The sequence below is a fragment of the Geotrypetes seraphini genome, chromosome 1 (assembly GCF_902459505.1).
Source record: "Geotrypetes seraphini chromosome 1, aGeoSer1.1, whole genome shotgun sequence".
In the NCBI taxonomy this organism is placed as follows: domain Eukaryota; kingdom Metazoa; phylum Chordata; class Amphibia; order Gymnophiona; family Dermophiidae; genus Geotrypetes; species Geotrypetes seraphini.
In genome coordinates this window covers 374356221-374371011 of record NC_047084.1, presented here as the reverse complement: position 1 = coordinate 374371011, position 14791 = coordinate 374356221, and the positions used below count along the sequence as shown (strand labels likewise).

At 42.1% G+C, this 14791-nt stretch overlaps 1 protein-coding gene across 3 annotated transcripts in view; it reads left to right on the top strand.

Annotated features, from left to right (window-relative positions):
- SLC20A2 (solute carrier family 20 member 2) overlaps positions 1-14791 on the top strand; it is a 229955-nt gene that overhangs the window by 82102 nt on the left and 133062 nt on the right. For all 3 annotated transcript variants that reach the window (XM_033915532.1, XM_033915517.1, XM_033915526.1), the window contains exons 4-5: positions 1303-1388; positions 2528-2624. In XM_033915532.1, the coding sequence (XP_033771423.1) occupies positions 1303-1388; positions 2528-2624 (183 nt within the window). The remainder of the gene's footprint in view (positions 1-1302; positions 1389-2527; positions 2625-14791) is intronic.

The window sequence follows — 14791 nt, the reverse complement described above, 5'->3', positions numbered from 1 at the left end:
CCCTCCACTCCATGTCAATTTCTCCCTCTCACCACTCATCCCTCCTTCAAGATTTTTCCTTTTTCTCCCTTCTTCCGGGTTTGCGGCAAGCATTGTGCAGCACCTCTCCTTTCCCTTCCCTTCCGAAATATACAAAGAGCTGCAAGGTGTAGCTTCTTTTCCTTCCAACCCCTTGTAGGTCTCTGCACCTCTCATACCTCCTTCCTGTTCCCTCTCTAGACCCTGACCCTCTAATCTCCCTCCCAACCCCATGATATACTCCCCTTCCCTGGGCCTAATGAGGTACCTGGTGGTCCAGTGGGAATCTTTGTGGCAGGAGCGCAGCCCTCGGGACTGCCTCCTCGCAACTGCCTTCTACAATGGGGAGACTTCAGAATTATCTGGGATTTAGTTTCAAGTTTATTTAAAATATTTGATATGATCGCAATATCCAAATCCAATGCGATTTACAAAAATTAAGTGGAAAAAATAAAAAATCCAACAAACAGAACATTAAAAACAATTGACGTAAAAATGCAATTGAGAGGGGGGGATAAAAAAATTGGATTAAATACAATTCCAAAACAAATGAAAAAAGGTGGGTAAGGAGCCAAAAGATTGGGGAATGTTACCTGCTTAATTTCTACTTAAGTGTTCCTTGTCCAGATAAATTCCAGAATGAGGTCAAAGCCTTTTTGTTTCTGTTCCAGGCTATCCAGCAAAAATATGCTCCCAATTTTTAAGCCTTTTTTGTTGCAAACCTTTTCTTTCCTCTTCATTTCTGGTAGCTAGGAATTCTGTAAATGTGGCAATATTCATCCTACTTGCCCTTGGAAAAGCAGTATTATTCACCCGTAGCTAGTGTTCTGAGGACTGAAGGATAAATATCTATCCTGCCCTGCCCACTTTCCCTTGAAGTTGTATTATGTCAGCAATTGTATTAGACTGGCTTGGTCCCACTTAACAGCAGTGGGTATGCCACCCTCAAAAGACATCAAAGTTGCTGGGGTGGTTCCTGCGCAGGACTCAGCCTATCAGTGTGGATATTCATCCTGCTATTCTCGGAGAACATCTGCTACAGGTGAATACACTTTGAAAAGATTTATATTTGGTCAAAGGCTTGATGATTAAATTATTTAGGTGTACAGATTCTGGTCTGAGCAATAAGAATTTATAGACATAGGAAGTATTTGTAGGGTTAAGTATGCAGTCCATATGATCTGTATCTTAAATTAAAAATATGTACTGTCTTTGTGCAAATGACCTGTCACTTTTGAAGAAAATTGTAATGGGCATTTTTTTTTTTTTTTCTTTTTCCTTCAGTTGCCTCTTGGTTTATTTCTCCACTGTTATCTGGTTTGATGTCTGGTGCATTATTTGTTTTGATTCGATTCTTCATCTTGAATAAGGTAATTGGTCACAAGAACTTGTGTTGCATTATTCTGTTTTTGTGAGGGGAATGTTAATGTGCATCAATCTTTACTCATTAAGGCCTAAATTCACTAAACTTACTGATCCTATAAGGATGATTCCAAACTAGTTTTACTGGTTTTGCGATCATTCCTGTTCCCCGACCCGATTCACTAAACTGCTGTCCGATCAATCTCCGATCCCATCGAATCCACCTATGCAAATTAGTAAAACCCCATGCAAAATAGCCAAGTGATTGATTCACTAACAATTGCTTGGCTATTTTGAATCGGGTTTTGCTATCCTAAAACCCGACTGCTTGCAAACCTGTCTAACTGTTAGACAGGTCTGCCGGGGGGTTTCCCCCCATTTTTTTTTTTTAATGGCACAGATTTTTTGTGTATTACACAAGCAAAATATCTACCCATTAAAAAAAAAAGAAAAACCCCACTGCTGCCAATGGCTCCCTGACAAACGTGCCCCCCCCCCCTGAAAAAGGCAGGAGGTATGCCCACTCCCTCCTGCTATCGGGCTTGACTCCCACTCCCCAAAGGGGGGAAAAAACAAAAAAACACAAACAGCAGTAGGAATGCCCACTCCCCAGGCCGGCCCCTGCTTTTTTTTTGGGGGGGGGCACTGCTGCCACGTTTGTGTGTGGGGGAAGGGGGGCGTGTTTGTCTGGGGGCCATCGGGAACAGTGGGGAGTTGGGTTTTTTGTTGTTTTTTGGGGGGGTTCCCCTCCTTTTTTTTTTATGGGCAGATATTTTGCTTGTGTAATACATGCAAAATATCAGTGCCATTTAAAAAAAAAAAAGAATGAAAAAAAAAAGCTTCTCCTGTCACTACTGTCAGGGCTCTGCCCCAACTAAATCGCTCACTGAATGATTGAGTCGGGGAGATTGAATGCAAATGATTTACACCTCTGGGCAGATCATTTGCATTCAAACTTAGTAGTGAATCAATCACTGTTGGAAAATTGGCCAGAGAGTTGTCCAACAGCGATTGAGTCACTATTGTTAGTGAATTTAGGCCTAACTTCCTGGTATGGCAGCATATAAATAAATTAATATTAACTGTTTTTCGTTTAATCTCTACAATAAACAATATTAATTTATTTTTTTTTAAATCTTGTTTGCAGGCAGATCCTGTGCCGAATGGTCTCCGTGCACTACCATTGTTTTATGCTGCTACTATAGGAATCAATGTTTTTTCAATCTTATATACAGGGGCACCATGTAAGTACCTGGAAATGTCATACACTTAATACAGTAAGGTTAACATTCATTTTTATCCGCAGCTGCACATTTATATGATCTATGACCACAGTCTCATACCAGCACAGAGGATATTTCCAAATCATTTATAAGAAGGCTATACCTAGGGTATACATTTGTATCTTCTCATACACCACTAAATCTGCAATAGTTGTCCACTTGTGTGTTTCTGTTCCCTTTGTCTGGAGCACTCTTCAGACCTGTCTACCTCTGATTTGACTTATGGTCTGTGCTTTTAAGCAGTCAGTTTTTGAGAGCTATCAGAATGCCCAACCCTTTATGTATGAAGTTAACACTTGGAGCATGGGCTGGAACGGGAGTGGAAAATATGAAAAAGGATCTGCAAAAGCTAGAGGAATGGTCTAATGCCTGGCAACTAAAATTCAATGCAAAGAAATGCAGAGTAATACATTTGGGGATTAATAATCGGAAGGAACCATATATGCTGGGAGGTGAGAAGCTAATATGCACGGATGGGGAGAGGGACCTTGAGGTGATAGTGTCCAAAGATCTAAAGGCGAAAAAACAGTGTGACAAGGCGGTGGCTACTGCAAGAAGGATGCTGGACAGTATAAAGAGAGGTGTAGCCAGTAGAAGGAAGAAGGTTTTGATGCCCCTGTACAGGTCATTGGTGAGTCTCCTCTTGGAGTATTGTGTTCAGTTTTGGAGACCGTATCTGGCGAAGGACATAAGACTTGAAGTGGTCCAGAGGAGGGCGACGAAAATGATAGGAGGCTTGCGCCAGAAGACATTTGAGGAGAGACTGGAAGCCCTGAATATGTATACCCTAGAGGAAAGGAGGGACGGTGGGGTTATGATTCAGACGTTCAAATACTTGAAAGGTATTAACGTAGAACAAAATCTTTTCCAGAGAAAGGAAAATGTTAAAACCAGAGAACATAATTTGAGGTTGAGGGGTGGTAGATTCAAGAGCAATGTCAGGAAATTCTACTTTACGGAGAGGGTGGTGGATGCCTGGAATGCGCTCCCAAGAGAGGTGGTGGAGAAGAAAATGGTGACGAAGTTTAAAGAAGCGTGGGATGAACACAGAGGATCTAGAATCAGAAAATAATATTAAATATTGAACTAAGGCCAGTACTGGGCAGTCTTGCACGGTCTGTATATGGCCTTTTGGGGGAGGATGGGCTGGAGAGGGCTTCAATGGCTGGGAGGGTGTAGATGGGCTGGAGTAGGTTTTGATGGAGATTTCGGCAGTTGGAACCCAAGCACAGTACTGGGTAGAGCTTTGGATTCTTGCCCAGAAATAACTAAGAAGAAAAAAATTTAAAAATTTTTTAAATTGAATCCAGGTTGGTAGACTAGATGGATCATTCAGGTGTTTATCTGCCGTCATCTGCTATGTTACTATGTTATGTTACTTTTCCTCCAAAGTCCATTCCATCCATCTGTCTGCTCCCCTCGCTGAGTAGTGGTTATTTGTTGACTTACCTGAACAATATGCGTAGGTTCATCTCTTTCCTGTGTCTTTGTAATCTCTTTCAAGAAGGGACCGTTAAGTGTTTAATGTATAGCGCTGTATGCGTCTGGTAGCACCATAAAATTAATAGTAATAGTAAAATAACATTTTTTTGTAAACTCAAATTTTACGTTTTGAGTTGATCTGACAGATTGACAGTGTTTCCTTCTGAAATTAAGTGTTAATATTCTTCTTCCCATACTTGATCAATGTAGATGTCTCGGTGTACTTCTTGATTCTACTATGTCCTTTAGCCCTAGGTCAGTGAATCGCAAACTGTGTGCTACAGCACAATAGTGAGCTGTGGTGAGAAGAGCCTGTCACTGCCGGTGCCTCTCCTCCTCTCTGCACCCCTCCCCCGGCGATGGAGGGATTTCCAAAACCTGGCAATTTGTGTGGGTTCTAGAAGGTCCCCGTGCTCAGGGCTGCATCAGGAGGGCCTCTGAGCATGCACAGAAGTCAACATGATGTCATGCACATGTGTGATGTCATCGGTTGACATCTATGCATGCTCAGAAGCCCTCTAGATGCGGTCCTGAGTTTAATGTGATGCAGTGAAAATAAGTTTGGGAGATACTGCGCTAGGTAGAGGCAGTAAAAAAAGGATGGGACTTAATATATTGTTTTTCTGTGTGGTTTACACAATCAAAGTGTTTTACATGAGGCAGTGAAGTGTTAAGTAATTTGCCCAGGCACAAGGAGCTGCAGTAGGAATCGCTCAACCTCGGGGTACTGCCCTAATCTCTCCTATCTCTAGTCTTTTCCATTTCAGAGTTTTAAGAAGGCTCAAGATATTTTATCTTTTTTTTTTTTTTTTTTTGACTCTTGCACAGAAGGAAAATCTAGAGTAAAAGAAGTCTCCTACTAATTCAATATTAATTAATATCTTCCTTCGACCACAATAATAGTTGGAGGGCAGGTCCTAGAAAAGGGAAGAGAACCAATTTAGAATCAAAATAATAAAAGGCCTAACGGCTTAGGGTCCTAATTTTTCATAACAGCAGTTCTAAATTCAACTGAACATTTCAAGTCGCCAGTTTCTTCAAATCCAGGAATGTTTTCAGTTGCTCAGGTGAATAAAAAACATATTTTACTCTTAGGTATTTAATCACACACTTACAAGGATAAGCCAAGAGAAATGAGGCACCTAAAGTCTGTGCCTCAGTTCTCATGGCCAGAAATAATTTTCTTCATTCTTGTGTTTGCTGGGTGACATCCGGAAATATCCACTTTTTTTTTTTTAATAAACCAAAAAGCAATGCTTGTGAATTATGGAAATACAATCGAAAAATAGCATTGACATCTTGCTCAAATACAAGTTATACTAGTAAAGTGGTTCTTTCAGATGTTTTGGATAAACTTGTTTCAAGCAAATCCATAGCGTTTAAATTTTCCTGAGCGTTTATATTAATTTGTTCCGACTCTGGATTTACTCTTAAATCTTTCTTAGAAAGCAAATAAATTTTGTTGATGGGCGGAACAGATTCAGAAGGAAATTTCAATCAGGTATTTTTTGATTAAATCCAAAAGAGTCATTACTATAGATTTAGGAAAATTCAGCAGACGCATATTCAGTCTACAATTAAAGTTCTCTAATTGTTCTATCTTTCTGTTAAGAGAGATCTTATCCTTTATGGTGTGAGAAACTGAGTCTTGAAGGCTTTTCACATTGTCCTTGACTAACTTTAAGTCAGTGGCAAAATCTTCTTTTATTTCTGCCATTTTTTTTTTGTCTAAAGCTGCAACAGTACACACAAGTTGAGAAGTATCCTGGGAAGACTTGGCAACTATTGTGTTCAGGTTCTGGAGAGCCATCCATATACTCTCCAATGTCACCACCGTAGGTTTCTCTGGCTGGAAGTAGGCTATAGCTGCAGTTTCCAGCTCTCTCTGCTTTCACATTCCTCGCGGCAAGTGCCCCTTAATACAGGGTTATCCCCACAAGAATATCTTCACGGGACTTGCCCTGCACCACTGTAAACAAAGCAGGACTCGGTGGTGGAACAACTCCAGGAAGTGGAAAAGTTGTTTTCCAGGTCAAGCTCTTTGGTGTCTCCTCTCACCGACAGCAGCAGACTCCTATCTAGCCACTCCAAAGGACCCCAAGGCCACTGCAAACTCCAGAATAAAGTGTTGAACAGGCGAAGATGTTCTGGCCACCAAGGGGAGAACTTGAACATTTCCTTTACGCTTGGAGTGTGGCATATCGAGTATAGAGATAATGTTTCTATTTTACTGTCAAGCTCGATCTGGAGCGCAGTTACCAAACCACTGCCATCTTGGATTCTACATACAATCCCTAAGATTATTTTATCAATAATTTTTTTTCCTCTGTTAACAGTTGCAATAATACCTCCTATTTTTGACTATTGCAATTCATTGTACCTTGGTTTACCAAAATATACCTTACATGCCTTGTAGCTGTCTCAGAATGCAGCTGCAAGGCTAATTGTCAATTTGGCTAGAAATGAGCATATTATGCCTGTTCAGGACTTGGTTACTTATACTTTCAATTTGGTGCAGTTGAAGTGCTTGCTGTAATTACTGTGCCTGTTTTTCTCTCTTAGTTTCTTACCTCGATTTTGCTGCGCTCTCTTTGATTGCTCTCCTGCTGATTTTCAGACAAGTAAGCTGATCAGGAAGAACTCTCCCTGATTGTCCATCACTAGCAGCATTTTGCACCACAGGTGCATACTGAAGGAGCATGCCCAAGGAGCAAGTTGGGTGAGCTCCTTGGGGCAACTTTTTTTTTTTTTTTTTTTAACTGCAGAACAGTGCCATAGAAGTATCACCTCTGCAGATCAATCAGGGTTTTTTACTCGGTTTTTCTCATCCCCCAAGAAAAGACACAAGGACTCGGGCCAATCCTCTACCTCAAACCTCTCAATGCTTGCCTAAATAGAGAAAAATTGAGAATGCTATTTCTTCCTGCGATTCTTCCCCTTCTCAAGCAGTACGATTGGTTAGCCACCCTAGACCTCAAGGATGCATACACATATCCCCATTCATCCTTCCCACTGGCACTTCTTACGTTTCCAATTCCTCAACAGACATTTTCAATACAAGATTTTGCCTTTTGCCTATCGTCAGCTCCCTGGGTGTTTACAAAGTGTCTGGTGGTAGTTGCGGCACTTTTGAGAAAACAGCATCATATAGTCTTTCCTTAACCTCGACGATGGGCTATTAGTGGCCCATTCCAAGGACCGTCTCCTTCTCACCATTCAAACCACAGTGCACACCTTGCAAGCCCTGGGCTTCATCAACTTCCAGAAGTCCATGCTAACTCCAATTTGTACCCTCGCGTTCATTGGAGCATTCTTAGACAAGCTCTGCAAGGTCCTGTCTTACTCAGGAAAGACATTTATTAGTAAGTCAAGTGAGACAATCAGCTTTCATACCTGCTCGGATGATCTTGCGCCTATTAGGCCACATGGCATCCTCACTTTCATTGGCACCACATACCAGGCTCCACATATGACCATTACAGTGGCACCTGAAGTTGCACTGGAATCTACATCTCCACTCACTGTCAAAGCTGATTCCTCTGCCTTCAAATGTAAAGGATTCTCTCCTGTGGTGGATTTATTCCACCTTCCTGCAGGCAGAATATCTGTTCCTGCTTCCACCACCTTACCTTATTATAACCACCGATGCTTCCAATCAAGGCTGGGGGGCACATCTCAACAACCTCAAGACTCGGGGTCAGTGGCAACAAACAGTCCCTACATAACAATCATTTTGAGCTCCGCTCAGTCTATGCTCTTCAATACTTCCGTCTGTGGATTGCTAGAAGAAACATTCTCATTCAGACGGACAATCAAGTGACCATGTTTTATATAAACAAGCGGGGGGGGGGGGGGGGGGCTCAGGATCCCTCATGCTCTTCAGGGAATCCTACCATCTTTGAACTACTCCGTCACTTCAAGTAGATCTTCAGGCAGTTTATATTCCAGGGGAACACAATATCTTGGCAGACTCCCTCAGCAGGAAACTAGACCCTCACGAGTGGACTTTAAATCCTGCTGTCCTAACATACATTTTCCAGCAATGGGGGAATCCCCAGGTGGATCTATTTGCTTTTCAAATCAATGCACAATACCACCTCTTTGCTCTCTATGCCCAGCTCCACAAGCACTGGCAAGGGATGCTTTTTCCATTCCATGGGAACACAATCTTCTCGAACAGAGGAAATTGAGAGGGGACATGATCGAAACATTCAAGGTACTGAAGGGAATAGACTTAGTAGATAAGGACAGGTTGTTCAGCCTCTCCAAGGTAGGGAAAACGAGAGGGCACTCTCTAAAATTGAAAGGGGATAGATTCCATACGAACGTAAGGAAGTTCTTCACCCTGAGAGTGGTAGAAAATTGGAACGCTCTTCCGGAGTCTGTCATAGGGGAAAACATACTCCAGGGATTCAAGACAAAGTTAGACAAGTTCCTGCTGAACCAGAACGTCTGCAGGTAAGGCTATTCTCGGTTAGGGTGATGGTCTTTGAACAGAGGGCCACTACGTGAGCGGACTGCTGGACACGATGGACCACTGGTCTGACCCAGCAGCAGCAATTCTTATGTTATGCTTTTCTGCCATTTTCTCTCATTTCTAGGGTGCTTCAGAAAGTTATCACGGTCAAGGCACAGCTCATTCTCATTGTACCCAAGTGGCCCAGCCAATTTGGTATCCACTGCTGCTGATTGCTTCTCCGATTCCCCCTAGGGGGTGACAATTCTTCTCTTCTTTCTCAATACGACGGCCAATTACTGCACCGTAGTCTGTCTCACGGCCTGGAAATTGAGAGTTCTCTCCTAACCAACCTTCCTCTCTCTCAATCAGTGAAGACAGTTCTACTTGCAGCAAGACATCCTTCCACAAGGAAAATCATATCAAGCCAAATGGAAGCATTTTTTTGTTATAGGCACATGCTCAAGGTAAAGAACCTCTTCACTGTCCACTGGACCATATTTTCATCTATCTTTTGCATTTGTCTGATTCAGGACTTAAAAACTAATTCTGTCATACTTTATTTGTTGGCTATCTCATCGTACCACATGTGGGTGCAGAGTAAACCAGTTTCTAATTTTATGAGAGGTCTTCCTAATCTTAGACCTCGCTCAGAGATCCTACTCCATTCTGGGACCTCAACGTAGTCAGTACAATTTACGAAGGATCCTTTTCAACCACTAGGATCTGCATCTCATTTTCCTTTCCTGGAGAACAGCTTTTCTTATAGCGCTTACATCGGCTAGAAGAGTTAGTGAGCTTCAAGCCTTAGTCACCTATTTTCCTTACTTACAATTTTTTCCATATAAGGTGCAGTTATGAACTCGCCTTAAATTTCTTCACAAAGTGGTTTCAGATTTCCACCTTAACCAGACAATCACTTTACCATCATTTTTTCTACCTCTGCACTCTGAGGCAGAGGAACGCCTTCATTCCTTAGATTGCAGAAGAGCACTTATTTTTTTTACCTCAAGGCAACTTCTCATCTCTGCAAATCAAGTCAAATATTCATTTCCTATGACCCAGCTACCTGTGGCCAACCAGCGACAAAAAGAACCATATCCTAATGGATTACACATTGCATCTATTTTTGTTACACAAGAGCTCATATACAGCCCCCTGGCTCAATTGGGGCACATAGACTGTGAGCTACAGCAACTTCAGTAGCAAACTTGAAGTCCATCCCTATCCAGGATATTTGTAAAGCAGCTACCAGGTCTTCTGTACATACTTTCACCAAGCGCTACTGCTTAGCTCAAGATATTTGTATTTTGTTTGTTTTTTCAACCTAATTTCATTATAGACTTGTTTCCACCTCCCATATGCTTTTCAGCTTGGGACTTAAGAACATAAGAAGTTGCCTCCGCTGAGGCAGACCAGAGGTCCATCCTGCTCAGCGGTCCGCTCCCGCGGTGGCCCATCAAGCCCATTGCCTGAGCAGTGGTATATATCTATCTATACCCTTCAATCCCTTTTTCTTCTAGGAATCTATCCAAACCTTCTTTGAAACCATTTAATGTGTTCCTGTCTACCACAGCCTCTGGAAGCGCGTTCCATGTATCCACCACCCTCTGAGTGAAGAAGAACTTCCTAGCGTTTGTTCTAAACCTGTCCCCTTTCAGTTTCTCCGAGTGCCCCCTTGTACTTGTGGTGCCCCTTAATTTGAAAAATCTGTCCCTGTCTACTTTTTCTATGCCTTTCAGGATCTTGAAGGTTTCTATCATGTCTCCTCTAAGTCTCCGCTTTTCCAGGGAGAAAAGTCCTAGCTGCTTTAATCTGTCGGTATATGGGAGATTTTCCATTCCCTTTATCAGTTTAGTCGCTCTTCTCTGTACTCCCTCTAGTACCGCCATGTCCTTCTTGAGGTGCGGCGACCAGTACTGGACACAGTACTCCAGATGCGGCCGCACCATTGCACGATACAGCGGCATGATGACTTCCCTCGTCCTGGTCGTGATACCCTTCTTAATGATACCCAACATTCTGTTAGCTTTCCTTGAGGCCGTGGCGCACTGCGCCGATGCCTTCAGTGTTGCGTCTACCATCACTCCCAGGTCTCTCTCCAGGTTACTGACCCCTAGTGGTGTTCCCCCCATTTTGTAAGTGAACATCGGGTTCTTTTTCCCCACGTGCATGACCTTGCATTTCCCTACGTTGAAGCTCATTTGCCATTTTTCGGCCCACTTTTCCAGCTGCGTTAGATCCTTTTGGAGATCTTCGCAGTCTTCCCTCGTTTGAGCCCTGCTGTATAGTTTGGTGTCATCTGCAAATTTTATGACCTCACACTTGGTTCCCGCTTCTAGGTCGTTTATGTAGATATTGAACAGGAGTGGTCCCAGCACCAACCCCTGTGGAACTCCGCTCGTGACCCCTTTCCAGTCCGAGTAGTGGCCCTTTACGCCAACCCTCTGTTTCCTGTTTGCCAGCCAGTTTTTGATCCATCGGTGGACCTCCCCTTGCACCCCGTGGTTCCATATCTTTTTGAGCAGTCTCTCATGTGGTACCTTGTAGAAGGCTTTTTGGAAGTCGAGGTAAATGATATCTATAGATTCCCCTTTATCCACCTGGCTGTTCACCCCTTCAAAGAAGTACAATAAGTTTGTGAGGCAAGACCTACCCTTGCAGAAGCCATGCTGACTCGGTTTTAGCTGCACATTGTTTTCGATATATTCACAGATGCTGTCCTTAATCAGTGCCTCCATCATCTTTCCCGGGACTGAGGTCAGACTTGCCAACAAGTGTGCTTGCATATCCCCTGCTTGTCTCTGGAGAAAGAAAAGGGCTAGATTCATAAAGCAAACCAATCGGTTTGCAACCCCTTTACGAGCAAATTTCCCTCTGGCCAATTCACTTACCTTTCTGCTGACCATCCTCTGATCCGCACATGCAAATGAGGGCAACGGCATGCAAAGTAGGCAGGGACGCGATTCACAAACCAAAACCCTGCAACACCAACTGGGCTGGCCGATCACAAATAAGCGACTGCTGAGGACCAGTCGCTCAAGCCCTTTCCGACTGCCCTGCTCTCTGCTCTGTCAGCCCCGAACTCTTCCTGTCAGCCTCGATCGCCTCCTGCAGTCTCAACTCTCCCGCTGCCCTGGATCGCCTACCTGCTCCAATTGCCTGCCTGCCACGACTCTCCCACCCTTCCCCACAGTGCAGGCCCGTGGTTTTAACCCACAGGCCCTAAGCGGGTTAAAACCATGGGTTCCAAAAGTTAAAAAAAAAAAAAAAAAGAAAAATCTCTGCTGGGCCCAGAGGTCCAGCGCATGCACAGACCATCTACAGATGGTCTGCACATGCACTGGGCTAGGTATCGAGCGATCCGGCATGCAGGCAGTTCCTCCGATCGCCCCCATCTGCAAATTGGGGCTTCGAGAATTCAACGAACCTGCCCGGATTGGGCCCGACTTCAGCAAATTGTAACTAAACCAACGCATTCAGCGGGCCATACCCTTTATCTAATTTTAATTTCTAATACTTCAACTTTTAAAATCTCAAACATTGAGACAACTTCACTACCTTGGACTGATCATTATTTTGTTAGGGCTTCACTTGAGTATCAGTGTCTTCTTACCTTTTCCAAAAATGGTCAAACGGTGTTTTTCCTAAGAAATTGAGGTTTAAATATTTGGATCTATTAACTTTGGTTTTATCTTTGAATTCTACCTTAACCGTTCATTTGACCCCATCAGCTTCTCCTCATATTGAATCTATAATTAAAACTAAATGTAAAAACCCTTAGTATCATTCAGGTTTATTTCTTTTACATTCCCAGATGCGCAAGGCTTGAACGTTCCTGGTGGAACACATCAGAATCTTTATATTTTTATAAAGAATTGACAAACTTTTATGCTAAGGAAATAAAATTGGGAAAGAAAATATTTTATGCAAAATTGTTAGCTAAATCTGAAAATCTAAAACAATCTATTTTGTCTTCAAATGCTTCTACAAATAAAATTGATCAGCTGAAGGCATAAGATTTTCGTTTTGAATCCTACAGGCTCCTATTTCCCTGAAAAGAAAATCACAATTAAATAATAATAATAACTTTATTCTTATATACCGCCATGCCCAGCGAGTTCTAGGCGGTTTACATCAATTAGCAAATGACCTGCATTGACAAGCAGATTTACAACAAATTACAACAGTCTGCAATAAAGGGTAGATTTACAACAATTTATCAGAAATTGCAGCTTTGATCGAACTAGACAAAGGATGTAGAGAGTAGGAAAAAAGGAAGGTCTAGTGAAGGAGGAGAGGAGCAGGGGTGGGGGAGGTGTTGTGTGGGGTGAGGGGATAATTAAGGGTCGTGTTTACTCAAAACTTACCTATTCAGCAGTTTTCTGCCCTAAAAGCTAAGTACCCTTGAAATATGCTACAAGGGTTGTTAAAATTTAAAAGTAAAAATTTTGGAGGTGAAGTAGTACATAAAGCCTAGGACAGTGAAAACATTTGAGCCCAGGTGGTACTTCTGAAGAGCTGGTGATTATACTGTATATTGGAGGTGAGAAGTTTGAGATATGTACTGAGCTTGGTATATATCTTGGTGAGAGTTTGGTGATCTTTACAAGAACATTTATATATAAAAATTGAGTACTGTTTGGATAAAATGATAAGATTATATTTTGTTGACATTTGCAGTTTCTCCATTTAATATAGACTTATTACCATTGCAACGATGTACTGATGCGAGCTCAATTTGGCTTAGAACTCATGGGATGATACTCAACCCAGCAAAAATGACTGTTGGATTACTGGACTAATGTCTCAACCTAAGACTGGTATAAATTTATTTGGAATCTACTTACTTGTCAATTCATTTCATTATTTAGGAGGAGTTTTTGATTTATCACTTTTTCTTTTGAATTGCAAGCTATCTTATTTAGCCTCTGTTACTGTACCTTATACTCGCGTTTAACGTTCACTTGATTCCAACAGACTTGTTCTTTCTTCTCCTAGAATGGCCCATTAAGAAGCTATGTGCTCCTCATCATATTTTTTTCATTTCTCCGCTATTTTGGAATAATCTTCCACCTTTTATCCGAGCTGAGCAATCATTTATAAAGTTTAAATCACTTTTGAAGACCTTGTTTTTTTTCAGGGTATTTATTTGTATAATTTATTTTATTGTATGATTATATTATAAAATGTTACTGGAAATAAAATCCTGTAAACTTGAACTCCTGATAAATCAATGTTCTCAATCCAAGGCATTTATGGATTGCTTTGCCAATGGAAGTTAAATCGTTTTCTGGGGAAATCGCTTTCTGGGGATTTGCAACTTAGCTACATTCAAAAAGGACTGTTTAAGAATTTTTTTATCGATTAAATTTAAATGCAATCTATGTTTATTTTATTATGTCTTGTAATGTAATTTAGTGCATTACTGTGTATGTTTAATTGTACACCGCACAGAACTGGCAGATGTAATGGGCAATAAGTTTTTAAAATAATTGCCTGTTTTTCAGGCTCATACTGACCCTAACTATTGGTCTTCTGTTTTATTTATTTATTTATTTTTTAAAAAAACTTTGTTTTTGCATTAGAAACATAGAAAAAAGCAGCAGAAAAGGGCTATAGCCCACCAAGTCTGCCCATTCCAAGTATCCCCTCCCCTGAATTTACTCCCTTAAAGATCCCACGTGAGTATCCCATTTTCTCTTAAAATCCGTCACGCTGCTGGCCTTTATCACCTGGAGTGGGAGTCTGTTCCAATGATCCACTACTCTTTTGGTGAAGAAGTACTTCCTGGAGTCGCCATGAAACTTCCCTCCCCTGATCTTCAGCGGATGCCCTCTGGTGGTCGAGGGTCCCATGAGCCAGAAGATATCATCTTCTGACTCGATGCATCCCGTGATGTACTTATATGTTTCAATCATATCTCCCCGTTCTCTTCTTTCCTCAAGTGAGTACAGCCGCAATTTTTTAAATCTTTCTTCATACGTGAGATCCTTGAGCCCCAAGACCATCCTGGTGGCCGTTCGCTGAACAGACTCGATCCTCAGCACGTCCTTTCGGTAGGGTGGTCTCCAAAACTGAACACAGTACTCCAAGTGAGGCCTCACCATGGTTCTGTACAATGGCATCATAACTTCAGGTCTCCTGCTGATGAAACCTCTGCGGATACACCCCATCATTTGTCTTGCCC